At 43.0% G+C, this 25830-nt stretch overlaps 1 protein-coding gene across 1 annotated transcript in view; it reads right to left on the bottom strand.

The window, feature by feature from the left end:
- Positions 1–5104: 5104 nt before the first annotated feature.
- LOC135528697 (NACHT, LRR and PYD domains-containing protein 12-like) overlaps positions 5105–25830 on the bottom strand; it is a 35267-nt gene continuing 14541 nt past the window's right edge. The window contains 6 exon segments of the mRNA XM_064957802.1: positions 5105–6873; positions 7440–7486; positions 7729–7902; positions 14474–14647; positions 15644–15817; positions 19429–19602. Coding sequence (XP_064813874.1) covers positions 6356–6873; positions 7440–7486; positions 7729–7902; positions 14474–14647; positions 15644–15817; positions 19429–19602 — 1261 coding nt within the window. The 3' untranslated portion in view covers positions 5105–6355.

Genomic DNA, 25830 nt, shown 5'->3' with positions numbered 1-25830 from the left:
CACAGCAACTCGTGTCTCTCAGAGAGTCACTATTCCACTTAGACCTAATTGAAACACAAAGCAGAAAATGGAATCAGAGCTGTGTGTGTCATTCTTATCTAAAGTCCTGTTAACTCTCTCACACAAACACACATGTAAAAACGCTTGTACGCACACACACACACACACACACACACACACACACACACACACACACACACACACACACACACACACACACACACACACACACACACACACACACACACACACACACACACACCACACACACACACAAGCTCAATCTAGCCATCTCTGGTCACTGTCAGCAGCTAGTTAATGAGAAGGGAACTAAAATCAATATACACCTTGGGAGGAATTCCTGATTACCTAGCCCTTGTGTCTGTCTATGTGTGTGTATGTGTGTGTGTCTGTCTGTCTGTCAGTCATTGTGTGTGTGTGTGTCCTTCATCTTCCTCAGTGGAAAGAGAGAAATAAAGAAGTACATTTAAAGACGAACGTCGTCCTGAATCATTTCTGCTGACTAATCTCTTGCTCCTTCTCTCTCTCCTCTCCTCTCCCTCCACAGCGACTCATATCTCTCAGTCTCTCTCTCTCTCTCTCCCTTTCTATTTCTCTCTCCCTCCTTCTCTCTCTCTCTTGCTCTCCCTCCACAGCAACAGTAATCTCTCAGAGAGTCACTGATGTCACCCAGCCCATCAGGGCTCAAAGGCCCCCAATTACCAAACATAAAGCAACTTCTACATATCCTCTCTCGCTCTTCCCTCTGTTCTGACTCTATCCCCTCTGTTCTGACTCTCTACCCTCCCTCTCTCTCTTTCCCTCTGTTCTGACTCTCTCCCCTCCCCCTCTCTCTCTTTCCCCCTGTTTTGACTCTCTCCCCTCCCTCCCCCTCTCTCTTTCCCTCTGTTCTGACTCTCTCCCCTCCCTCTCTCTCTTTCCATCTGTTCATACTCTACTATCCCTCTGTTATGACTCATTACCCTCCCTCCCCCTCTCTCTCTTTCAATCTGTTCTGACTCTCTACCCTCCCTCTGTTCTGACTCTCTACCCTCCCTCTCTCTCTTTCCCTCTGTTCTGACTCTACCCTCCCTCTCTCTACCCTCCCTCTGTTCTGACTCTCTACCCTCCCTCTCTCTCTTTCAATCTGTTCTGACTCTCTACCCTCCCTCTGTTCTGACTCTCTACCCTCCCTCTCTCTCTTTCCCTCTGTTCTGACTCTACCCTCCCTCTCTCTACCCTCCCTCTGTTCTGACTCTCTACACTCCCTCTCTCTCTTTCACTCTGTTCTGACTCTATACCCTCCCTCTCTCTCTTTCCCTCTGTTCTGACTCTCCCTCTCTCTTTCCCTTTCCCTCTGTTCTGACTCTCTACCCTCCCTCTCTCTCTTTCCCTCTGTTCTGACTCTCTACTCTCCCTCTCCCTCTGTGATATCTATGTTTTTTTTAAATAAAAATGTTCACACATAAATTGAACCGTTTTTGCTTTGTAATTATGGGTTAGTGTGTAGATTGTTGAGGGGAAAAACACATTTAATCCATTTTAGAATAAGGCTGTAACGTAACAAAATGTGTAAAAAGTCAAGGGGTCTGAATACTTTCTGAATGCTGCTGTATATCAGTATATTAGACTCTCTGTCTCTCTCTCTCTCTGCAGTGATGTTGTTTTCATCACTTCTGGTTTAACATCATCAAGTGGTGATTGTCCAAACTGCACCACTGTTAAGATCGAGAGAGCATAGAATGTGGGAGAGAGAGCAGAGAGTGTGGGAGAGAGAGAGCAGAGAGTGTGGGAGAGAGAGAGCAGAGAGTGTGGGAGAGAGAGAGCAGAGAGTGTGGGAGAGAGAGAGCAGAGAGTGTGGGAGAGAGAGAGGGAGCAGAGAGAGAGCAGAGAGTGTGTGGGAGAGAGAGAGCAGAGGGAGATCAGATAGTGTGGGAGAGAGAGAGAGAGAAGAGAGCAGAGAGTGTGTGTGAGAGAGATAAGAGAGCAGAGAGCAGGGAAAAGAGAGAGAGAGCAGAGAGAGCAGAGAGAGAGCAGAGAAAAGAGAGCAGAGAGAGGGGGGAGAGAGAGCGGAGAGCAGGCTTTGAGAGCAAAGAGAGAGCAGAGAGAACAGAGATAATAGAGAGTGAGAGAGCAGAGAGAGTGGGTAGGGAGAGCAGCAGAGCAGAGAGAACAAAGGGCAGAGAGAGCAGAAAACAGAGAGAGCAGAGAGAGAGAGCAGAGAGCAATTAGACCCAACCAAATCATGACAAAAAGATAATTACTTGACACATTGGAAAGAATTAACAAAAAAACAGAGCAAACTAGAATGCTATTTGGCCCTACACAGAGAGTACAAAGCGGCAGAATACCTGACCACTGTGACTGACCCAAAATTAAGGAAAGCTTTGACTATGAACAGACTCAGCGAGCATAGCCTTGCTATTGAGAAAGGCCGCCGTAGGCAGACATGGCTCTCAAGAGAAGACAGGCTATGTGCTCACTGCCCACAAAATGAGGTGGAAACTGAGCTGCACTTCCTAACCTCCTGCCCAATGTATGACCATTCTAGAGAGACATATTTCCCTCAGATTACACAGATATTAGAGATACATTTTTCCCTCAGATTACACAGATATTAGAGAGACATATTTCCCTCAGATTACACAGATCCACAAAGAATTCGAAAACAAATCCAATTTTGAAAAACTCCCATATCTACTGGGTGAAATTCCACAGTGTGCCATCAGAGCAGCAAGATTTGTGACCTGTTGCCATGAGAAAAGGGCAACCAGTGAAGAACACGCACCATTGTAAATACAATCCATATCTATGCTTATTTATTTTATCTTGTGTCACTTACCATTTGTACATTGCAAAAACACTGTATATATATATATATATATATAATATGACATTTGTAATGTCTTTATTGTTTTGAAACTTCTGTATGTGTGATGTCTACTGTTAATTTGTATTGTTTATTTCACTTTATATATTATCTACCTTACTTGCTTTGGCAATGTTAACACATGTTACCCATGCCAATAAAGCCCCTTGAATTGAATTGAGAGGGAGCAGAGAAAGACAGCAGATAACGAGAGCAGAAAGAGAGAGAGAGCAGAAAGCAGAGAGAGCAGAGAAAGTGAGAGAGCAGAAAGTGTGTGTGAGAGAGAGAAGAGAGCAGAGCACACAGAGAGAGCAGGGAAAAGAGAGAGAGAGCAGAGAGAGCAGACTGTAGACTCTCTGTATATCAGTATATTAGACTCTCTCTCTCTCTCTCTGCAGTGATGTTGTTTTCATCACTTCTGGTTTAACACTGACATCAAGTGGTGATTGTCCAAACTGCACCACTGTTAAGATCAGAGCAGAGAGAGAGCAGAGTGTGTGGGAGAGAGAGAGCAGAGAGAGAGCAGAGTGTGTGGGAGAGAGAAGGCAGAGTGTGTGGGAGAGAGAGAGCAGAGAGTCTGAGAGAGAGGGAGCAGAGAGAGCAGAGAGGAGGCTGAGAAAGCAAAGAAAGAGTGAGAGAGCAGAGAGAGAGAGCAGAGAGCAAAGAGAGAGCAGAGAGCAGAGAAAAGAGAGCAGCAGAGAGAGAGCAGAGAACAGAGAGAGAGCAGAGAAAAGAGAGAGCAGCAGAGAGAGAGCAGAGAACAGAGAGAGCAGAGAAAAGAGAGAGAGCAGAGGGAGAAAGAGAGCAGAGAACAGAGAGAGCAGAGCAGAGAGCAGAGAGAGCAGAGGGAGAGAGAGCAGAGAGAGAGCAGAGGGAGAGAGAGCAGAGAGAGCAGAGGGAGAGAGAGAGTAGAGAACAGAGAGAGCAGAAATAGAGAGCAGAGAGAGCGAGCAGAAAGAGAGCAGAGAAGAGAGAGCAGAGAAGAGAGAGCAGAGAAGAGAGAGCAGAGAGAACTCTGTTGCTATAGTGACCCTGCATCACAACACTCTGTTGCTATAGTGACCCTGCATCACAACACTCTGTTGTACTAATTCTACAATTTGTTTAATTCTATTCCACATATTTAATTGTTTTGTATTTCATTTCATATTTGTTTCATGTTTCAACCAGTCGCAGGTTAACATCAACCTGACAGAGGAAACGTAAAATCAATAAACAAACTGTTTTCACAGTTAACAGGCATTTTCTTGTTTCAAGTGTGTTTTATTATGATGAAAAGTACAACATATATCCTTGTATACTTGTACAACTATGGAGCGTATGTCCATATATAATTGTGTATAATTGTACAACTTGTTATTCAACATAAAAGAAAACACATGATCACATGATCATTATCACATTGGTATTTTAACAGTGTTGTTGTTAGAGGTCCTGGGTCAAGGTCCTCACAACTATAGGAAGACGCACATGTGTGTCCTGTGTGTGTGTGTCCTGTATGAGTATGTGTGTGTGTGTGTCCGTGTGTGTCCGTGTGTGTGTGTGTCCGTGTGTGTGTGTGTCCGTGTGTGTGTGTGTGTCCGTGTGTGTGTGTCCGTGTGTGTGTGTCCCCGTGTGTGTCCGTGTGTGTCCGTGTGTGTGTGTGTGTCCGTGTGTGTGTGTGTGTGTGTCCAAGTGTGTCCGTGTGTGTGTGTGTGTGTCCGTGTGTGTGTGTGTGTCTCCAGTGAGTGTGTTTGTCCAGTGAGTGTGTGTGTGTCCAGCAGGTGTGTGTTTGTTTGTCCAGTGTGTGTGTATGTGTGTGTGTGTGTGTTTGTTTGTCCAGTGTGTGTTTGTGCAGTGTGTGTGTGTGTGTGTGTCCAGTGTGTGTGTGTATCCAGTATGTGTGTGTCCAGTGTGTGTGTGTGTGTGTTTGTTTGTCCAGTGTGTGTGTGTGTGTGTTTGTCGAGTGTGTGTGTTTTTGTCCAGTGTGTGTGTGTGTGTGTGTGTGTGTGTGTGTGTGTGTTTTTTTCCAGTATGTGTGTGTGTGGCCAGTGTGTGTGTGTGTGTGTTTTTGTCCAGTGTGTGTGTGTGTGTTTTTGTCCAGTGTGTGTGTGTGTTTGTCCAGTGTGTGTGTGTGTGTGTTTGTCCAGTGTGTGTGTGTGTGTGTGTGTTTGTCCAGTGAGTGTGTGTGTCCTGTGTCTGTGTGTGTTAGTTTGTCAAGTGTGTGTGTGTGTGTGTGTGTGTTTGTTTGTCCAGTGTGTGTGAGTCCAGTGTGTGTGTGTGTGTGTGTATGTGTTTGTTTGTCCAGTGTGTGTGTGTGCGCGTGCGTATGTGCGTTTCTCCAGTGTTTGTGTGTTTGTTCAGTGTGTGTGTGTGTGTGTGTTCAGTGTGTGTGTGTGTTTGTGTGTCCAGTGTGTGTGTGTCCAGTGTGTATGTGTGTTTGTCCAGTGTGTGTGTATGTGTTCAGTGTGTGTGTGTCCAGTGTGTGTATCCATCGTGTGTGTGTGTCCAGAGTGTGTGTGTGTCCAGAGTGTGTGAGTGTGTCTAGTGTGTGTCCAGTGTGTGTGTGTGTAGTGTGTGTGTGTGTGTGTGTCTAGTGTGTGTCCAGAGTGTGTGTGTGTCTAGTGTGTGTCCAGAGTGGGTGTGTGTCTAGTGTGTGTCCAATGTGTGTGTGTCTAGTGTGTGTCCAATGTGTGTGTGTCTAGTGTGTGTCCAGTGTGTGTGTGTCTAGTGTGTCTGTGTGTGTGTAGTGTGTGTGTGTGTCTAGTGTGTGTCCAGTGTGTGTGTGTGTCTAGTGTGTGTCCAGTGTGTGTGTGTCTAGTGTGTGTCCAGTGTGTGTGTGTCTAGTGTGTGTCCAGTGTGTGTGTGTGTGTCTAGTGTGTGTCTAGTGTATGTCTAGTGTGTGTCCAGTGCGTGTGTGTCCAGTGCGTGTGTGTCCAGTGTGTGTGTGTCCAGTGCGTGTGTGTGTCTATTTCAGGGACACTGAGGAGTCACCATAAACCCCAAACCCCAGTGTGTGTGTGTCCAGTGTGTATGTGTGTTTGTCCAGTGTGTGTGTGTGTGTTCAGTGTGTGTGTGTCCAGTGTGTGTATCCATTGTGTGTGTGTGTCCAGAGTGTGTGTGTGTCCGGAGTGTGTGAGTGTGTCTAGTGTGTGTCCAGTGTGTGTGTGTGTAGTGTGTGTGTGTGTCTAGTGTGTGTGTCTAGTGTGTGTCCAGAGTGGGTGTGTGTCTAGTGTGTGTCCAATGTGTGTGTGTCTAGTGTGTGTCCAGTGTGTGTGTGTCTAGTGTGTGTCCAGTGTGTGTGTGTCTAGTGTGTCTGTGTGTGTGTAGTGTGTGTGTGTGTCTAGTGTGTGTCCAGTGTGTGTGTGTGTCTAGTGTGTGTCCAGTGTGTGTGTGTCTAGTGTGTGTCCAGTGTGTGTGTGTGTGTGTAGTGTGTGTCTAGTGTGTGTCTAGTGTGTGTCCAGTGCGTGTGTGTCCAGTGCGTGTGTGTCCAGTGCGTGTGTGTGTCTATTTCAGGGACACTGAGGAATAAACCCTAAACCCTGGATAGAGGGGCTCAGTGAATGTGGAGGTGAATGTGAACATGTGGGTCAGTGTGTCAGAGGAGGCTCTATAGAAGGACAGAGTGCCGGCTGGCCAGTCCAGATACACTCCTACCCTGTGGGAGATGGAGGAGGGGACGTCTATGAGAGTGAGCTTATTATTGTGCCAGGCAATGTAATTGTTGTCAGAGCAGAACAGACTCCAGGACTTGTCATTGTATCCAATCAAACAGTTCTTATCCCCTCCTCTCCTGTTGATTCCTTTATATGTCACTCCAATAACAGCCCCCCCACTCCACTCTACCTCCCAGTAACAGCGCCCAGTCAGACCCTCTCTACACAGCACCTGTCTACAGTCCTCAAATCTCTCTGGGTGACCAGGATACGGCTGCTCCTCTGTCCTCCATGTCACCTTTCTGTTCTCCTCAGACAGAGAGAGGTGTCTGTTTACTGTGTTTGGGTCCAGTGTGAGATCACAGACATCTGATGGATGAAACCAGACACAATATTAGAAATCATCATCATTCACATTAGAATGTTAACTCACTTTTCACTAATTCATTTAATGTAGATGTTTCTAGGTGTCAAAAGGAGAAGTTAAGGTAACTTGAGACTTGTTGAATGATCATATGTTATACTGTATGGTAATATAAAACACACTAATTCACATTAATCACGCACACACACACACACACACACACACACACACACACACACACACACACACACACACACGCGCACACGCATACGCACACACGTACACAACATGAACACAAACACACATTTGTTACGTAACACACACACACACACACACACACACACACACACACACACACACACACACACACACACACACACACACACACACACACACACACACACACACACAGTCATATCAACTCTTTGTAAACTTTGGTGTCCCTGATTTCTGCTCCTGTAGAACTACAGCTGATATTTAATATGACCAAGTCAGTAATGATGGTGGTCTTTGACTTAACTTGAATTAAGACTTATTCTTAGTCATATTCTTCACAGCTGTCAACACTCACATTTTCTAAGCCCAGGTTTCATTCTGTTCTCTCCACCATGTTCCACACTGTAGCGGTAAGCAGAAGAACAGACAGTCATTGAGGGATACACCTGAACACGCACACACACACACACACACACACACACACACACACACACACACACACACACAGGACACACAGGACACACACACACACACACACACACACATGTAACTTTGTCCAAGTGGTGGTAAGAGAATGTTTGTCTTAACCAGCCTGATAAGTCCAACATGTCTGATATGAACATTGACATAAACCCTCTACATACTTGAGTTTCTCCAGTCTGCAGTGTGGATCCTCCAGTCCAGCAGAGAGCAGTCTGACTCCTGAGTCTCCTGGGTGATTGTAGCTCAGGTCCAGCTCTCTCAGGTGTGAGGGGTTTGACCTCAGAGCTGAGACCAGAGAAGCACAGGCTTCCTCTGTGACTAGACAGCCTGACAGCCTGCAAAGAGTCAAATCATATTAAAATCACACTGATATTCTTTGGTGGTGAAAATAGTGGCAGTATATTTTTCTCCATCTTCATGTCAAACCCTGATCTGTTTCACCTGTCCAGTGATATATACACCATCATTATCATTATTATATCCCTGGTGTATATATCCCTGTGTTTCCCTGGTGTATATATCCCTGGTGTATATATCCCTGGTGTATATATCCCTGGTGTATATATCCCTGGTGTATATATCCCTGGTGTATATATATCCCTGTGTTTCCCTGGTGTATATATCCCTGGTGTATATATCCCTGGTGTATATATATCCCTGTGTGTCCCTGGTGTATATATCCCTGGTGTATATATCCCTGGTGTATATATCCCTGTGTTTCCCTGGTGTATATATCCCTGGTGTATATATCCCTGGTGTTTATATCCCTGGTGTATATATCCCTGGTGTATATATCCCTGGTATATATATCCCTGTGTTTCCCTGGTGTTTATATCCCTGGTGTATATATCCCTGGTGTATATATCCCTATGTTTCCCTGGTGTATATATCCCTGGTGTATATATCCCTGGTGTATATATCCCCCTGTGTATATATCCCTGGTGTATATATCCCTGTGTGGTGTATATATCCCTGGTGTTATCCCTGGTGTATATATCCCTGGTGTATATATCCCTGGTGTATATATCCCTGGTGTATATATCCCTGGTGTATATATCCCTGGTGTATATATCCCTGTGTTTCCCTGGTGTATATATCCCTGGTGTATATATCCCTGTGTTTCCCTGGTGTATATATCCCTGGTGTATATATCCCTGGTGTATATATCCCTGGTGTATATATCCCTGGTGTACATATCCCTGGTGTATATATCCCTGGTGTATATATCCCTGGTATATATATCCCTGGTGTATATATCCCTGTGTTTCCCTGGTGTATATATCCCTGTGTTTCCCTGGTGTATATATCCCTGGTGTATATATCCCTGGTGTATATATCCCTGGTGTATATATCCCTGTGTTTCCCTGGTGTATATATCCCTGTGTTTCCCTGGTGTATATATCCCTGGTGTATATATCCCTGTGTTTCCCTGGTGTATATATCCCTGTGTTTCCCTGGTGTATATATCCCTGTGTTTCCCTGGTGTATATATCCCTGTGTTTCCCTGGTGTATATATCCCTATGTTTCCCTGGTGTATATATCCCTGGTGTATATATCCCTGGTGTATATATCCCTGTGTGTCCCTGGTGTATATATCCCTGGTGTATATATCCCTGTGTTTCCCTGGTGTATATATCCCTGGTGTATATATCCCTGGTGTATATATCCCTGGTGTATATATCCCTGGTGTATATATCCCTGGTGTATATATCCCTGTGTTTCCCTGGTGTATATATCCCTGGTGTATATATCCCTGTGTTTCCCTGGTGTATATATCCCTGGTGTATATATCCCTGGTGTATATATCCCTGGTGTATATATCCCTGGTGTACATATCCCTGGTGTATATATCCCTGGTGTATATATCCCTGGTATATATATCCCTGGTGTATATATCCCTGTGTTTCCCTGGTGTATATATCCCTGTGTTTCCCTGGTGTATATATCCCTGGTGTATATATCCCTGGTGTATATATCCCTGGTGTATATATCCCTGTGTTTCCCTGGTGTATATATCCCTGTGTTTCCCTGGTGTATATATCCCTGGTGTATATATCCCTGTGTTTCCCTGGTGTATATATCCCTGTGTTTCCCTGGTGTATATATCCCTGTGTTTCCCTGGTGTATATATCCCTGTGTTTCCCTGGTGTATATATCCCTGGTGTATATATCCCTGTGTTTCCCTGGTGTATATATCCCTGGTGTATATATCCCTGGTGTATATATCCCTGGTGTATATATCCCTGTGTTTCCCTGGTGTATTTATCCCTGGTGTATATATCCCTGGTTTTTATATCCCTGTGTTTCCCTGGTGTATATATCCCTGGTGTATATATCCCTGTGTTTCCCTGGTGTATATATCCCTGGTGTATATATCCCTGTGTTTCCCTGGTGTATATATCCCTGGTGTATATATCCCTGTGTTTCCCTGGTGTATATATCCCTGGTGTATATATCCCTGGTGTATATATCCCTGGTGTATTTATCCCTGGTGTATATATCCCTGGTGTATATATCCCTGGTGTATATATCCCTGTGTTTCCCTGGTGTATATATCCCTGGTGTATATATCCCTGTGTTTCCCTGGTGTATATATCCCTGTGTTTCCCTGGTGTATATACCTGGTGTATATATCCCTGGTGTATATATCCCTGGTGTATATATCCCTGTGTTTCCCTGGTGTATATATCCCTGGTGTATATATCCCTGGTGTATATATCCCTGGTGTATATATCTCTGGTGTATATATCCCGGTGTATATATCCCTGGTGTATATATCCCTGTGTTTCCCTGGTGTATATATCCCTGGTGTATATATCCCTGGTGTACATATCCCTGGTGTATATATCCCTGGTGTATATATCCCTGGTGTATATATCCATGTGTTTCCCTGGTGTATATATCCCTGTGTTTCCCTGGTGTATATATCCCTGGTGTATATATCCCTGGTGTATATATCCCTGGTGTATATATCCCTGGTGTATATATCCCTGTGTTTCCCTGGTGTATATATACCTGTGTTTCCCTGGTGTATATATCCCTGGTGTATATATCCCTGGTGTATATATCCCTGTGTTTCCCTGGTGTATATATCCCTGGTGTATATATCCCTGGTTTTTATATCCCTGTGTTTCCCTGGTGTATATATCCCTGGTGTATATATCCCAGAGTTTCCCTGGTGTATATATCCCTGGTGTATATATCCCTGTGTTTCCCTGGTGTATATATCCCTGGTGTATATATCCCTGTGTTTCCCTGGTGTATATATCCCTGGTGTATATATCCCTGTGTTTCCCTGGTGTATATATCCCTGGTGTATATATCCCTGTGTTTCCCTGGTGTATATATCCCTGGTGTATATATCCCTGTGTTTCCCTGGTGTATATATCCCTGTGTTTCCCTGGTGTATATACCTGGTGTATATATCCCTGGTGTATATATCCCTGGTGTATATATCCCTGGTGTATATATCCCTGGTGTATATATCCCTGTCTTTCCCTGGTGTATATATCCGTGGTGTATATATCCCTGGTGTATATATCCCTGGTGTATATATCCCTGTGTTTCCCTGGTGTATATATCCCTGGTGTATATATCCCTGGTGTATATATCCCTGGTGTATATATCCCTGTGTTTCCCTGGTGTATATATCCCTGTGTTTCCCTGGTGTATATATCCCTGGTGTATATATCCCTGTGTTTCCCTGGTGTATATATCCCTGTGTTTCCCTGGTGTATATATCCCTGTGTTTCCCTGGTGTATATATCCCTGTGTTTCCCTGGTGTATATATCCCTGGTGTATATATCCCTGTGTTTCCCTGGTGTATATATCCCTGGTGTATATATCCCTGGTGTATATATCCCTGGTGTATATATCCCTGTGTTTCCCTGGTGTATTTATCCCTGGTGTATATATCCCTGGTTTTTATATCCCTGTGTTTCCCTGGTGTATATATCCCTGGTGTATATATCCCTGTGTTTCCCTGGTGTATATATCCCTGGTGTATATATCCCTGGTGTATATATCCCTGTGTTTCCCTGGTGTATATATCCCTGGTGTATATATCCCTGTGTTTCCCTGGTGTATATATCCCTGGTGTATATATCCCTGGTGTATATATCCCTGGTGTATTTATCCCTGGTGTATATATCCCTGGTGTATATATCCCTGGTGTATATATCCCTGTGTTTCCCTGGTGTATATATCCCTGGTGTATATATCCCTGGTGTATATATCCCTGTGTTTCCCTGGTGTATATATCCCTGTGTTTCCCTGGTGTATATACCTGGTGTATATATCCCTGGTGTATATATCCCTGGTGTATATATCCCTGTGTTTCCCTGGTGTATATATCCCTGGTGTATATATCCCTGGTGTATATATCCCTGGTGTATATATCTCTGGTGTATATATCCCGGTGTATATATCCCTGGTGTATATATCCCTGTGTTTCCCTGGTGTATATATCCCTGGTGTATATATCCCTGGTGTACATATCCCTGGTGTATATATCCCTGGTGTATATATCCCTGGTGTATATATCCATGTGTTTCCCTGGTGTATATATCCCTGTGTTTCCCTGGTGTATATATCCCTGGTGTATATATCCCTGGTGTATATATCCCTGGTGTATATATCCCTGGTGTATATATCCCTGTGTTTCCCTGGTGTATATATCCCTGTGTTTCCCTGGTGTATATATCCCTGGTGTATATATCCCTGGTGTATATATCCCTGTGTTTCCCTGGTGTATATATCCCTGGTGTATATATCCCTGGTTTTTATATCCCTGTGTTTCCCTGGTGTATATATCCCTGGTGTATATATCCCAGTGTTTCCCTGGTGTATATATCCCTGGTGTATATATCCCTGTGTTTCCCTGGTGTATATATCCCTGGTGTATATATCCCTGTGTTTCCCTGGTGTATATATCCCTGGTGTATATATCCCTGTGTTTCCCTGGTGTATATATCCCTGGTGTATATATCCCTGTGTTTCCCTGGTGTATATATCCCTGGTGTATATATCCCTGTGTTTCCCTGGTGTATATATCCCTGTGTTTCCCTGGTGTATATACCTGGTGTATATATCCCTGGTGTGTATATCCCTGGTGTATATATCCCTGGTGTATATATCCCTGGTGTATATATCCCTGTGTTTCCCTGGTGTATATATCCCTGGTGTATATATCCCTGGTGTATATATCCCTGGTGTATATATCCCTGTGTTTCCCTGGTGTATATATCCCTGGTGTATATATCCCTGGTGTATATATCCCTGGTGTATATATCCCTGTGTTTCCCTGGTGTATATATCCCTGTGTTTCCCTGGTGTATATACCTGGTGTATATATCCCTGGTGTATATATCCCTGGTGTATATATCCCTGGTGTATATATCCCTGTGTTTCCCTGGTGTATATATCCCTGGTGTATATATCCCTGGTGTATATATCCCTGGTGTATATATATCCCTGGTGTATATGTCCCTGGTGTATATATCCCTGTGTTTCCCTGGTGTATATATCCCTGGTGTATATATCCCTGGTGTATATATCCCTGGTGTATATATATCCCTGGTGTATATGTCCCTGGTGTATATATCCCTGGTGTATTTATCCCTTTGTTTCCTGTTTCTCTGTATCAGTTTGTCTTGTATGTTTATCAAGTCAACCAGTGTTTTTCTCTACTCCTGCTTCTATTTGTTCCTGCCGGTTTTTGTCCCTTGCCTGTTTTCTGGACTCTGTACCCGCATGCCTGACCTCTAGTCTGCCTGACCTCTAGCCTGCCTGACCATTCTGCCTGTCCTGACCTATTCTGCCTGACCTCTAGTCTGCCTGACCATTCTGCCTGTCCTGACCTCTAGTCTGCCTGACCATTCTTCCTGTCCTGACCTATTCTGCCTGACCTCTAGTCTGCCTGACCATTCTGCCTGTCCTGACCTCTAGTCTGCCTGACCATTCTTCCTGTCCTGACCTATTCTGCCTGACCTCTAGTCTGCCTGACCATTCTGTCTGTCCTGACCTCTAGTCTGCCTGACCATTCTGTCTGTCCTGACCTCTAGCCTGCCTGACCAGTCTGCCTGTCCTGACCTCTAGTCTGCCTGACCAGTCTGCCTGTCCTGTCCAGTCTGTCTGTCCTGACCTCTGACCTCTGTCTGCCACTTTGTGCCTCCTGGACTCTGATCTGGTTTTGACCTTTGGCCTGTCCACGACCATTCTCTTGCCTCCCCCTTTTAGTGCATTAATAATTATCAAAGACTCTAACCATCTGCCTCCCGTGCCATCTGGGTCTCGCCTTGTGCCTTAAACCACACTGCTATTCTTTGAGGGTATCACCTTTTATTTGAGGGTAGTTTAATACATTTCAGGTTTGAGATCAAATGTTTAATTTGAGGTGACAGTATATAATGTCACCTTTTATTTGAGGATATTTTAATACATATCTGATTCACTGTTTAGAAAAATAAAAACACTTTATGTATCTAGTCCCCCTATTTGATGAAGTCATAAATATTCTGTCCAATTCACTTATAGTTTATTAAAATAGTCAAAAGTTTAGTATTTGGTCCCATATTCTTTGAACACAATGACTACATCAAGCCTGTGACTGCCATGATTGAGAAAGATCATGAATGAATCATAAATAATAATGAGTGAGGGAGTTAGAGGCTACAACAAAACATACTAACCTCTCACCTTTAACCTCAAATAAAAGGTGACATTCTGTACTGTCTCCTAATATGAAACATAATATCTCAAATCCAAAATGCTGAAAAATAGCGCCACATTTAAAACTGTGAGCTTCACTGTCCAAACACATATGGTGTGGACTATGTGTGTCTGGTAAACACAGGTGGATCTGGTGAACAGTTATCACTTGTTGACCAACTACAGGAATACTGACCTCAGAGTCTCCAGTTTACAGTGGGGATTCCCCAGTCCAGCAGAGAGCAGCTCCACTCCTGAATCCTTCAGGTCGTTGTTACTCAGATCCAGCTCTCTCAGGTGTGAGGGGTTTGAACTGAGAACTGAGGCCAACACTTTACAGGATGTGTCTGTGAGTTTACAGCCAGCGAGTCTGAAATACAGAAGAAATACAATGACAGACAGTTTGTATTAAAATGTTACACTCAGCTTTCGCTGCTTACACGGTTACCCATTCATAAATAATGTGTTGGGTTTGACCTCAGAGCTGAGACCAGAGAAGTACAGCCTTCCTCTGTGACTAGACAGCCTGACAGCCTGCAAAGAGTCAAATCATATTAAAATCACACTGATATTCTTTGGTGGTGAAAATAGGGACAGTATATATATTTTTAATGTTCAGATATATCAGTGTCCTGAAACCTGCCATTCTATTCATCAATGGATGTTTCATTATTATAAATGACACATTATCCAAGTATTGCTTGTAGATAGAAAGATGCATATTAACAAATATTATAGTAGACTGACCAGACCAGTTTAAAAAGCAGTATCAGTCAGAAGACAGACAGTGAGTATACAGAGGTTACAACAAAACATGCTAACCTCTAACCATTACCAATAACAGAGGCTACAACAAAACATACTAACCTCTCACCATTAACAATAACAGAGCCTACAACAAAACATGCTAACCTCTCACCATTACCAATAACAGAGGCTACAACAAAACATGCTAACCTCTAACCATTACCAATAACAGAGCCTACAACAAAACATACTAACCTCTCACCATTACCAATAACAGAGACTACAACAAAACATACTAACCTCTCACCATTACCAATAACAGAGGAGTTTAGCATTTATACTGATATTTGTGCCTCTATAACTTTGTTATTCATCATTATTCACTATTCATATCTAAACGGTAAAATATGTATGAATTCCCTCAAAAAGGTGACATTCTAAAATTGTCACCTAATATGAAACATTATATCTCAAATCCAAAATGCTGGAGCAGAGCACCACATTTAAAACTGTAAGCTTCACTGTCCAAACACATATGGTGTGGACGATGTGTGTCTGGTAAACACATGTGGATCTGGTGAACAGTTATCACTTGTTGACCAACTACAGGAATACTGACCTCAGAGTCTCCAGTTTACAGTGGGGATTCCCCAGTCCAGCAGAGAGCAGCTCCACTCCTGAATCCTTCAGGTCGTTGTTACTCAGGTCCAGCTCTCTCAGGTGTGAGGGGTTTGAACTGATAACTGAGGCCAACACTTTACAGGATGTGTTTCTGAGTTTACAGCCACTGAGTCTGAAACACAGAAGAAATACAATGACAGACAGGTTGTATTCAAATGTTACACTCAGCTTTCGCTGCTTACACGGTTACCCATTCATAAATAATGTGTTGGGTTTGACCTCAGAGCTGAGACCAGAGAAGCACAGCCTTCCTCTGTGACTAGACAGCCTGACAGCCTGACAAAGAGTCAAATCATATTAAAATCACACTGATATTCTTTGGTGGTGAAAATAGGGACAGTATATATATTTTTAATGTTCAGATATATCAGTGTCCTGAAACCTGCCATTCTATTCATCAATGGATGTTTCATTATTATAAATGACACATTATCCAAGTATTGCTTGTAGATAGAAAGATGCATATTAACAAATATTATAGAAGACTGACCAGACCAGTTGAAAAAGCAGTATCAGTCAGAAGACAGACAGTGAGGAATCAGATTTAGATTTTATTGAGTGAACAGTCCACACCATATCTATTTAGACAGTGAGGTATCAGATTTAGATTGTATTGAGTATACAGTCCACACCATATCTATTTAGACAGTGAGGTATCAGATTTAGATTGTATTGAGTATACAGTCCACACCATATCTATTTAGACAGTGAAGCTAACATTTTAAATGTGTCTCTATACTCCAACATTTTGGATATCAGATCAAATGTTTCATATGAGGTGACAGTATATAATGTCACCTTTTATTTGAGGATATTTTAATACATATCTGTTTCACCATTTAGAAAAATATAGCACTTTATGTATCTAGTCCCCCATTTGAAGAAGTCATAAGTATTCTGACCAATTAACTTTCAGTGTATTAAAATAGTCAAAAGTTGAGTGTTTGGTCCGATATTCCTTGAACGCAATGACTTCATCAAGCTTGTGACTCAAACTCTGTAATGGTCTGGGTGAGGCTGGTGCAGAGGAGTCAGGACAGCAGAGATGTGTCTCTGTAATGGTCTGGGTGAGGCTGGTGCAGAGGAGTCAGGACAGCAGAGATGTGTCTCTGTAATGGTCTGGGTGAGGCTGGTGCAGAGGAGTCAGGACAGCAGAGATGTGTCCCTGTAATGGTCTGGGTGAGGCTGGTGCAGAGGAGTCAGGACAGCAGAGATGTGTCCCTGTAATGGTCTGGGTGAGGCTGGTGCAGAGGAGTCAGGACAGCAGAGATGTGTCTCTGTAATGGTCTGGGTGAGGCTGGTGCAGAAGAGTCAGGACAGCAGAGATGTGTCTCTGTAATGGTCTGGGTGAGGCTGGTGCAGAGGAGTCAGGACAGCAGAGATGTGTCTCTGTAATGGTCTGGGTGAGGCTGGTGCAGAGGAGTCAGGACAGCAGAGATGTGTCTCTGTAATGGTCTGGGTGAGGCTGGTGCAGAGGAGTCAGGACAGCAGAGATGTGTCCCTGTAATGGTCTGGGTGAGGCTGGTGCAGAGGAGTCAGGACAGCAGAGATGAGTAATACTAGTAACTTTACTCAAATATTCTACTAACATGTCGTAATACCGAGCCCACAATGACAGACCGAACAGACAGAAAACAATCACGCACAAAAACAAAGGGAAGAAAGAGGGTTAAAAAATGACCATGTAATTTGGGGAAATGAAACCAGCTGTGTAAAACAAAGACAAATCAAATGGGAAATGAAAGTGGATCTGAGATGGCTAGAGAGCCGGTGACGTAGCACGCCGCCCGAACAGGGAGAGGGACCGATCTCGTCGGAAGTCGTGACAAACTCGTTTGTTGCATTTACAGTTTGTTTTGGTTGTGTTTTGGGTTATTTTTGTTCATTAAAACAATTGTGAATGATGACGAGAGTATTTTTCTGTCTAAGTGAGTAGATAACATGTTTCTAAGCACTACTAAACTAATCCTGATGATGAAATGATTAATACAAATCATGACTGAATCATGAATAATAATGAGTGTGAAAGTTACAAAGGCAACAACAAAACATGCTAACCTCTCACCATTACCAATATCAGAGGCAACAACAAAACATGCTAACCTCTAACCATTACCAATAACAGAGGCAACAACAAAACATGCTAACCTCTAACCATTACCAATAACAGAGGCTACAACAAAACATGCTACCTCTCACCATTACCATTACAATAACAGAGGCTACAACAAAACATGCTAACCTCTCACCATTACCAATAACAGAGGCTACAACAAAACATGCTAACCTCTCACCATTACCATTACAATAACAGAGGCTACAACAAAACATGCTAAACAATAACAGAGGCTACAACAAAACATGCTCACCATTACCATTACCAATAACAGAGGCTACAACAAAACATGCTAACCTCTCACCATTACCAATAACAGAGGCTACAACAAAACATGCTAACCTCTCACCATTACCAATAACAGAGGCTACAACAAAACATGCTAACCTCTCACCATTACCAATAACAGAGGCTACAACAAAAACATGCTAACCTCTCACCATTACCAATAACAGAGGCTACAACAACACATGCTAACCCTCACCATTACCAATAACAACAAAACATACTAACCTCTCACCATTACCAATAACAAAGAGCTAACCTCTCACAACAAAACATGCTAACCTCTCACCATTACCAATAACAGAGGCTACAACAAAACATGCTAACCTCTCACCATTACCAATAACAGAGCTACAACAAAACATGCTAACCTCTCACCATTACCAAACAGAGGCTACAACAAAACATGCTAACCTCTCACCATTACCAATAACAGAGGCTACAACAAAACATGCTAACCTCTCACCATTACCAATAACAGAGGCTACAACAAAACATGCTAACCTCTCACCATTACCAATAACAGAGGATACAACAAAACATGCTAACCTCTCACCATTACCAATAACAGAGGCTACAACAAAACATGCTAACCTCTCACCATTACCAATAACAGAGGATACAACAAAAGATGCTAACCTCTCACCATTACCAGTAACAGAGGCTACAACAAAACATGCTAACCTCTCACCATTACCAATAACAGAGGAGGTCTGATCTTTGTGCCTCTGTAACTTTCTCATTCATCATTATTCTTGATTCATTCCTGATTATTCATCATCATAGTAGCATCCACATGAATGTAGAAGTGTTCAGAAACATCTTCTATTCTTACTGACAATACAAGTGAAGTGACTCCAAAATGACAGGACATTATTCACCATTCAGTTTCTACCAGGAAAAACATCCAAAATACAACCGGGACAAACTGCAAAAACATTCACCAAGTTAGTAGAATCACAAGCTTGATGGAATCACTGCAGGCTTGGAATATGGGACCAAATACTAAACTTTTGACTAAAATAATTTATCCAAAATATTATGACTTTTTCAAATGGGAGAACTAGATACATAAAATGTTTTAATTTACACACTGTAAAATATATTTGTATGAAAATACCTTTAAATTCAAGGTGACATTCTGTACTGTCTCCTAATATGAAACATTCAACCTCAAATTCAAAATGCTGGAGCAGAGCACCACATTTAAAACTGTAAGCTTCACTGTCCAAACACATATGGTGTGGACTATGTGTGTCTGGTAAACACATGTGGATCTGGTGAACAGTTATCACTTGTTGACCAACTACAGGAATACTGACCTCAGAGTCTCCAGTTTACAGTGGGGATTCCCCAGTCCATCAAAGAGCAGCTTCACTCCTGAATCCTTCAGGTCATTGTTACTCAGATTCAGCTCTCTCAGGTGTGAGGGGTTTGACTCCAGAGCTGAGACCAGAGAAGCACAGCCTTCCTCTGTGACTCCACAGCCTGACAGCCTGCAAAGAGTCAAATCATATTAAAATCACACTGATATTCTTTGGTGGTGAAAATAGTGGCAGTATATTTTTTCAACATATTCAGATATATCAGTGTCCTGAAACCTTCCATATCTATTCGTAAAATAGTGTCTCGTAAAAAATGACAAATGATCAAAGTATTGGTTGTAGATAGAAACATGTATAGTACAAATATTTCGGTAGACTGACCAGACCAGTTTAAAACCTCATATGGCTGCAGCGAATTTTCAAAACTTTTTGTTAAAAATCGCGCAACATTTCAACATCCTGCTACTCATGCCAGGAATATAGTATATGCATATGATTAGTATGTGTGCATAGAAAACACTCTGAAGTTTCTAGAACTGGTTCAATGGTGTCTGTGACTATAACAGAACGAGTTCCGTGGTGAAAATCGCAAGAAAACCTGATCACAAAATCGACGAAGAAAAAATCCATCCTCCAGTCTCTGTATTGTCTATGGCTTGCCATAAATGACAATTCCTACAGCTTCCACACGATGTCGCCAGTGTTGTGTTTTCCAGGTCCCTTTATCCTTGGTTAGATCACTGAATAGAACGTCCTTTCTTCAGGTGAGCACCCAGAAAAAATGTCGTTGACAAAATGGACTTCGTTTTGAAAACTTCTAGCTATTGAATACAGATCGCTCCGTGATCAATTTGATCGTTTATTAACGTTTACTAATACCTAAACTTGGATTACAGAAGTAGGTTGAAGTGTTTTGTCAAAGTTTATAGGAATCTTGAATTTTAAAAAATTATGTTGCGTTGGGAAACGTGACTTTTTCCATGGATTTCACGGTGTTCATAAATGGACATTTTGGGTATATATGGACCAATTTAATCGAAAAAAAAAGAACCAATTGTGATGTTTATGGGACATATAGGAGTGCCAACAAAGAAGCTCGTCAAAGGTAATGAATGTTTTATTTCTGCGTTTTGGGTAGTGCTGGCTACGCTAATTTCTTTGTTTACGTCCCCTTTGTGTGTTTCTGGGGGAGCTGCATGCTATCAGATAATAGCTTCTCATGCTTTCGCCGAAAAGCATTTTAAAAATCTGACATGTTGGCTATATTCACAACGAGTGTGGCTTGAATTGAGTACCCTGCATGTGAGTTTTAATGAAAGTTTGAGTTTTATCCAATACCAATAGGTTAGGTACAGCAGCCATAGGAGGTTAAAAGCAGTATCAGTCAAAAGACAGACAGTGAGGAATCAGATTGAGATTTTTGAGTATACAGTCCCAATATCTATTTAGACAGTGAGGAATTTTAATGAGTATACAGTCCACACCATATCTATTTAGACAGTGAGGAATCAGATTGAGATTGTATTGAGTGAACAGTCCACACCATATCTATTTAGACAGTGAGGTATCAGATTTAGATTGTATTGAGTATACAGTCCTCTGGAATTTAGACAGTGAGGATCAGATTGAGTTTTATTGAGGAACAGTCCACAGCATATCTATTTAGACAGTGAGGTATCAGATTGAGAATTGAACAGCAGTATCAGTCAAATATCTATTTAGACAGTGAGGAATCAGATTGAGATTTTATTGAGTGAACAGTCCACACCATATCTATTTAGACAGTGAGGTATCAGATTTAGATTTTATTGAGTAAACAGTCCACACCATATCTATTTAGACAGTGAGGTATCAGATTTAGATTGTATTGAGTAAACAGTCCACACCATATCTATTTAGACAGTGAGGTATCAGATTTAGATTGTATTGAGTAACAGTCCACACCATATCTATTTAGACAGTGAGGTATCAGATTTAGATTGTATTGAGTATACAGTCCTCACCATATCTATTTAGACAGTGAGGTATCAGATTTAGATTTTATCAAATCAAAATCAAATCAAATGTATTTGTCACATTCACATGGTTAGCAGATGTTAATGCGAGTGTAGCGAAATGCTTGTGCTTCCAGTTCCGACAATGCAGTAATAACCAACAAGTAATCTAACTAACAATTCCAAAACTAATTTCTTATACACAGTGTAAGGGGATAAAGAATATGTACATAAAGATATGAATGAGTGATGGTTCAGAGCAGCATAGGCAAGATACTGTAGATGGTATCAAGTACAGTGTATATATATATATATATATATATTTTTACCTTTATTTAACCAGGCAAGTCAGTTAAGAACAAATTTTATTTTTAGGAACAGTGGGTTAACTGCCTGTTCCAGAACGACCTTGTCAAATCAGGGGTTTGAACTGCAACCTTCCGGTCACTAGGCTAACCACTAGGCTACCCTGCATATGAGATGAGTATGTAAACAAAGTGGCATAGTTAAAGTGGCTAGTGATACATGTATTACAAAATGATGCAGTAGATGATATAGAGTACAGTATATACGTATACATATGAGATGAATAATGTAGGGTATGTAAACATTATATTAGGTAGCATTGTTTAAAGTGGCTAGTGATATATTTTACATCCTTTCCCATCAATTCCCATTATTTAAGTGACTGGAGTTGAGTCAGTGTGTTGGCAGCAGCCACTCAATGTTAGTGGTTGCTGTTTAACAGTCTGATGGCCTTGAGATAAAAGCTGTTTTTCAGTCTCTCGGTCCCAGCTTTGATGCACCTGTACTGACCTCGCCTTCTGGATGATAGCGGGGTGAACAGGCAGTGGCTCGGGTGGGTGTTGTCCTTGATGATCTTTATGGCCTTCCTGTAACATCGGGTGGTAGGTGTCCTGGAGGGCAGGTAGTTTGCCCCGGTGATACGTTGTGCAGACCTCACTACCCTCTGGAGAGCCTTACGGTTGTGGGCGGAGCAGTTGCCGTACCAGGCGGTGATACAGCCCGCCAGGATGCTCTCGATTGTGCATCTGTAGAAGTTTGTGAGTGCTTTTGGTGACAAGCCGAATTTCTTCAGCCTCCTGAGGTTGAAGAGGCGCTGCTGCGCCTTCTTCACGATGCTGTCTGTGTGAGTGGACCAATTCAGTTTGTCTGTGATGTGTATGCCGAGGAACATAAAACTTACTACCCACGCCACTACTGTTCCATCGATGTGGATAGGGGGGTGTTCCCTCTGCTGTTTCCTGAAGTCCACAATCATCTCCTTAGTTTTGTTGACGTTGAGTGTGAGGTTATTGTCCTGACACCACACTCCGAGGGCCCTCACCTCCTCCCTGTAGACCGTCTCGTCGTTGTTGGTAATCAAGCCTACCACTGTTGTCTCGTCCGCAAACTTGATGATTGAGTTGGAGGCGTGCGTGGCCGCGCAGTCGTGCGTGAACAGGGAGTACAGGAGAGGGCTCAGAACGCACCCTTGTGGGGCCCCAGTGTTGAGGATCAGCGGGGTGGAGATGTTGTTGCCTACCCTCACCACCTGGGGGCGGCCCGTCAGGAAGTCCAGTACCCAGCTGCACAGGGCGGGGTCGAGACCCAGGGTCTCGAGCTTGATGACGAGCTTGGAGGGTACTATGGTGTTAAATGCCGAGCTGTAGTCGATGAACAGCAGTCTCACATAGGTATTCCTCTTGTCCAGATGGGTTAGGGCAGTGTGCAGTGTGGTTGAGATTGCATCGTCTGTGGACCTATTTGGGCGGTAAGCAAATTGGAGTGGGTCTAGGGTGTCAGGTAGGGTGGAGGTGATATGGTCCTTGACTAGTCTCTCAAAGCACTTCATGATGAAGGAAGTGAGTGCTACGGGGCGGTAGTTGTTTAGCTCAGTTACCTTAGCTTCTTGGGAACAGGAACAATGGTGGCCCTCTTGAAGCATGTGGGAACAGCAGACTGGTATAGGGATTGATTGAATATGTCCGTAAACACACCAGCCAGCTGGTCTGCGCATGCTCTGAGGGCGAGGCTGGGGATGCCGTCTGGGCCTGCAGCCTTGCGAGGGTTAACACGTTTAAATGTTTTACTCACCTCGGCTGCAGTGAAGGAGAGACCGCATGTTTCCGTTGCAGGCCGTGTCAGTGGCACTGTATTGTCCTCAAAGCGGGCAAAAAGTTATTTAGTCTGCCTGGGAGCAAGACATCCTGGTCCGTGACTGAGCTGGATTTCTTCTTGTAGTCCGTGATTGACTGTAGACCCTGCCACATACCTCTTGTGTCTGAGCCGTTGAATTGAGATTCTACTTTGTCTCTATACTGACGCTTAGCTTGTTTGATAGCCTTGCGGAGGGAATAGCTGCACTGTTTGTATTCAGTCATGTTACCAGTCACCTTGCTCTGATTAAAAGCAGTGGTTCGCGCTTTCAGTTTCACGCGAATGCTGCCATCAATCCACGGTTTCAGGTTAGGGAATGTTTTAATCGTTGCTATGGGAACGACATCTTCAATGCACGTTCTAATGAACTCGCACACCGAATCAGCGTATTCGTCAATGCTGTTGCCTGACGCAATACGAAACATGACCCAGTCCATGTGATGGAAGCAGTTTTGGGGTGTGGAATCAGCTTGGTCGGACCAGCGTTGGACAGACCTCAGCGTGGGAGCTTCTTGTTTCAGTTTCTGTCTGTAGGCAGGGATCAGCAAAATGGAGTCGTGGTCAGCTTTTCCGAAAGGGGGGCGGGGCAGGGCATTATATGCGTCGCGGAAGTTAGAATAACAGTGATCCAAAGTTTTGCCAGCCCTGGTGGCGCAATCGATATGCTGATACATTTTAGGGAGTCTTGTTTTCAGATTAGCCTTGTTAAAATCCCCAGCAACAATGAATGCAGCCTCAGGATGTATGGATTCCAGTTTGCAAAGAGTCAAATAAAGTTCGTTCAGAGCCATCGATGTGTCTGCTTGGGTGGAATATATACGGCTGTGATTATAATCGAAGAGAATTCGCTTGGTAGATAATGCGGTCTACATTTGATTGTGAGGAATTCTAAATCAGGTGAACAGAAGGATTTGAGTTCCTGTATGTTTCTGTGATCACACCACGTCTCGTTAGCCATAAGGCATACGCCCCCGCCCCTCTTCTTACCAGAAAGGTGTTTGTTTCTGTCGGCGCGATGCGTGGAGAAACCCGCTGGCTGCACCGCTTCCGAAAGCGTCTCTCCAGTGAGCCATGTTTCCGTGAAGCAAAGAACGTTACAGTCTCTGATGTCCCTCTGGAATGTTACCCTTGCTCAGATTTCATCAACCTTGTTGTCAAGAGACTGGACATTGGCGAGAAGAATGCTAGGAAGTGGGGCACGATGTGCCCGTCTCCGTAGTCTGACCAGAAGACCGCCTTGTTTCCCTCTTTTACGAAGTCGTTTTTTTGGGTCGCCGGCTGGGATCCATTCCGTTGTCCTGTTTGAAAGGCAGAACACAGGATCTGCTTCGCAAAAGTCATATTCTTGGTCGTACTGATGGTGAGTTGACGCTGATCTTATATTCAGTAGTTCTTCTCGACTGTATGTAATGAAACCTATGATGACCTGAGGTACTAATGTAAGAAATAACACGTAAAAAAACAAAAAACTGCATAGTTTCCTAGGAACGCGAAGCGAGGCGGCCATCTGTATCTTTTATTGAGTAAACAGTCCACACCATATCTATTTAGAAGGTGAAGATAACATTTTAAATGTGGTTCGAAACTCCAACATTTTGGATTTAAGATCAAATGTTTCATATGACCTCACCTTTAATTTGAGGATATTTTAATACATATTTCACCATTTAGAAACAAAGCAGTTTATGTATCTAGTCCCCCCATTTGAAGAAGTCATAAGTAATCTGACCAATTCACTCAAAGTGTATTAAAGTAGTAAACAGTTTAGTATCTGGTCCCATATTCCTTGAAAGCAATGCCTACATGACCAAACATGCTAACCTCTCACCATTACCAATAACAGAGACTACAACAAAACATGCTAACCTCTCACCATTACCAATAACAGAGGCTACAACAAAACATACTAACCTCTCACCATTACCAATAACAGAGGATACAACAAAACATGCTAATCTCTCACCATTACCAATAACAGAGGCAACAACAAAACATGCTAACCTCTCACCATTACCAATAACAGAGGCAACAACAAAACATGCTAACCTCTCACCATTACCAATAACAGAGGCTACAACAAAACATGCTAACCTCTCACCATTACCAATAACAGAGGATACAACAAAACATGCTAACCTCTCACCATTACCAATAACAGAGACTACAACAAAACATACTAACCTCTCACCATTACCAATAGCATAGGCTACAACAAAACATGCTAACCTCTCACCATTACCAATAA

This window comes from Oncorhynchus masou, unplaced genomic scaffold (genome assembly GCF_036934945.1).
Source record: "Oncorhynchus masou masou isolate Uvic2021 unplaced genomic scaffold, UVic_Omas_1.1 unplaced_scaffold_1021, whole genome shotgun sequence".
Lineage (NCBI taxonomy): Eukaryota > Metazoa > Chordata > Actinopteri > Salmoniformes > Salmonidae > Oncorhynchus > Oncorhynchus masou.
This window is presented reverse-complemented; position numbering and strand designations above follow the sequence as displayed.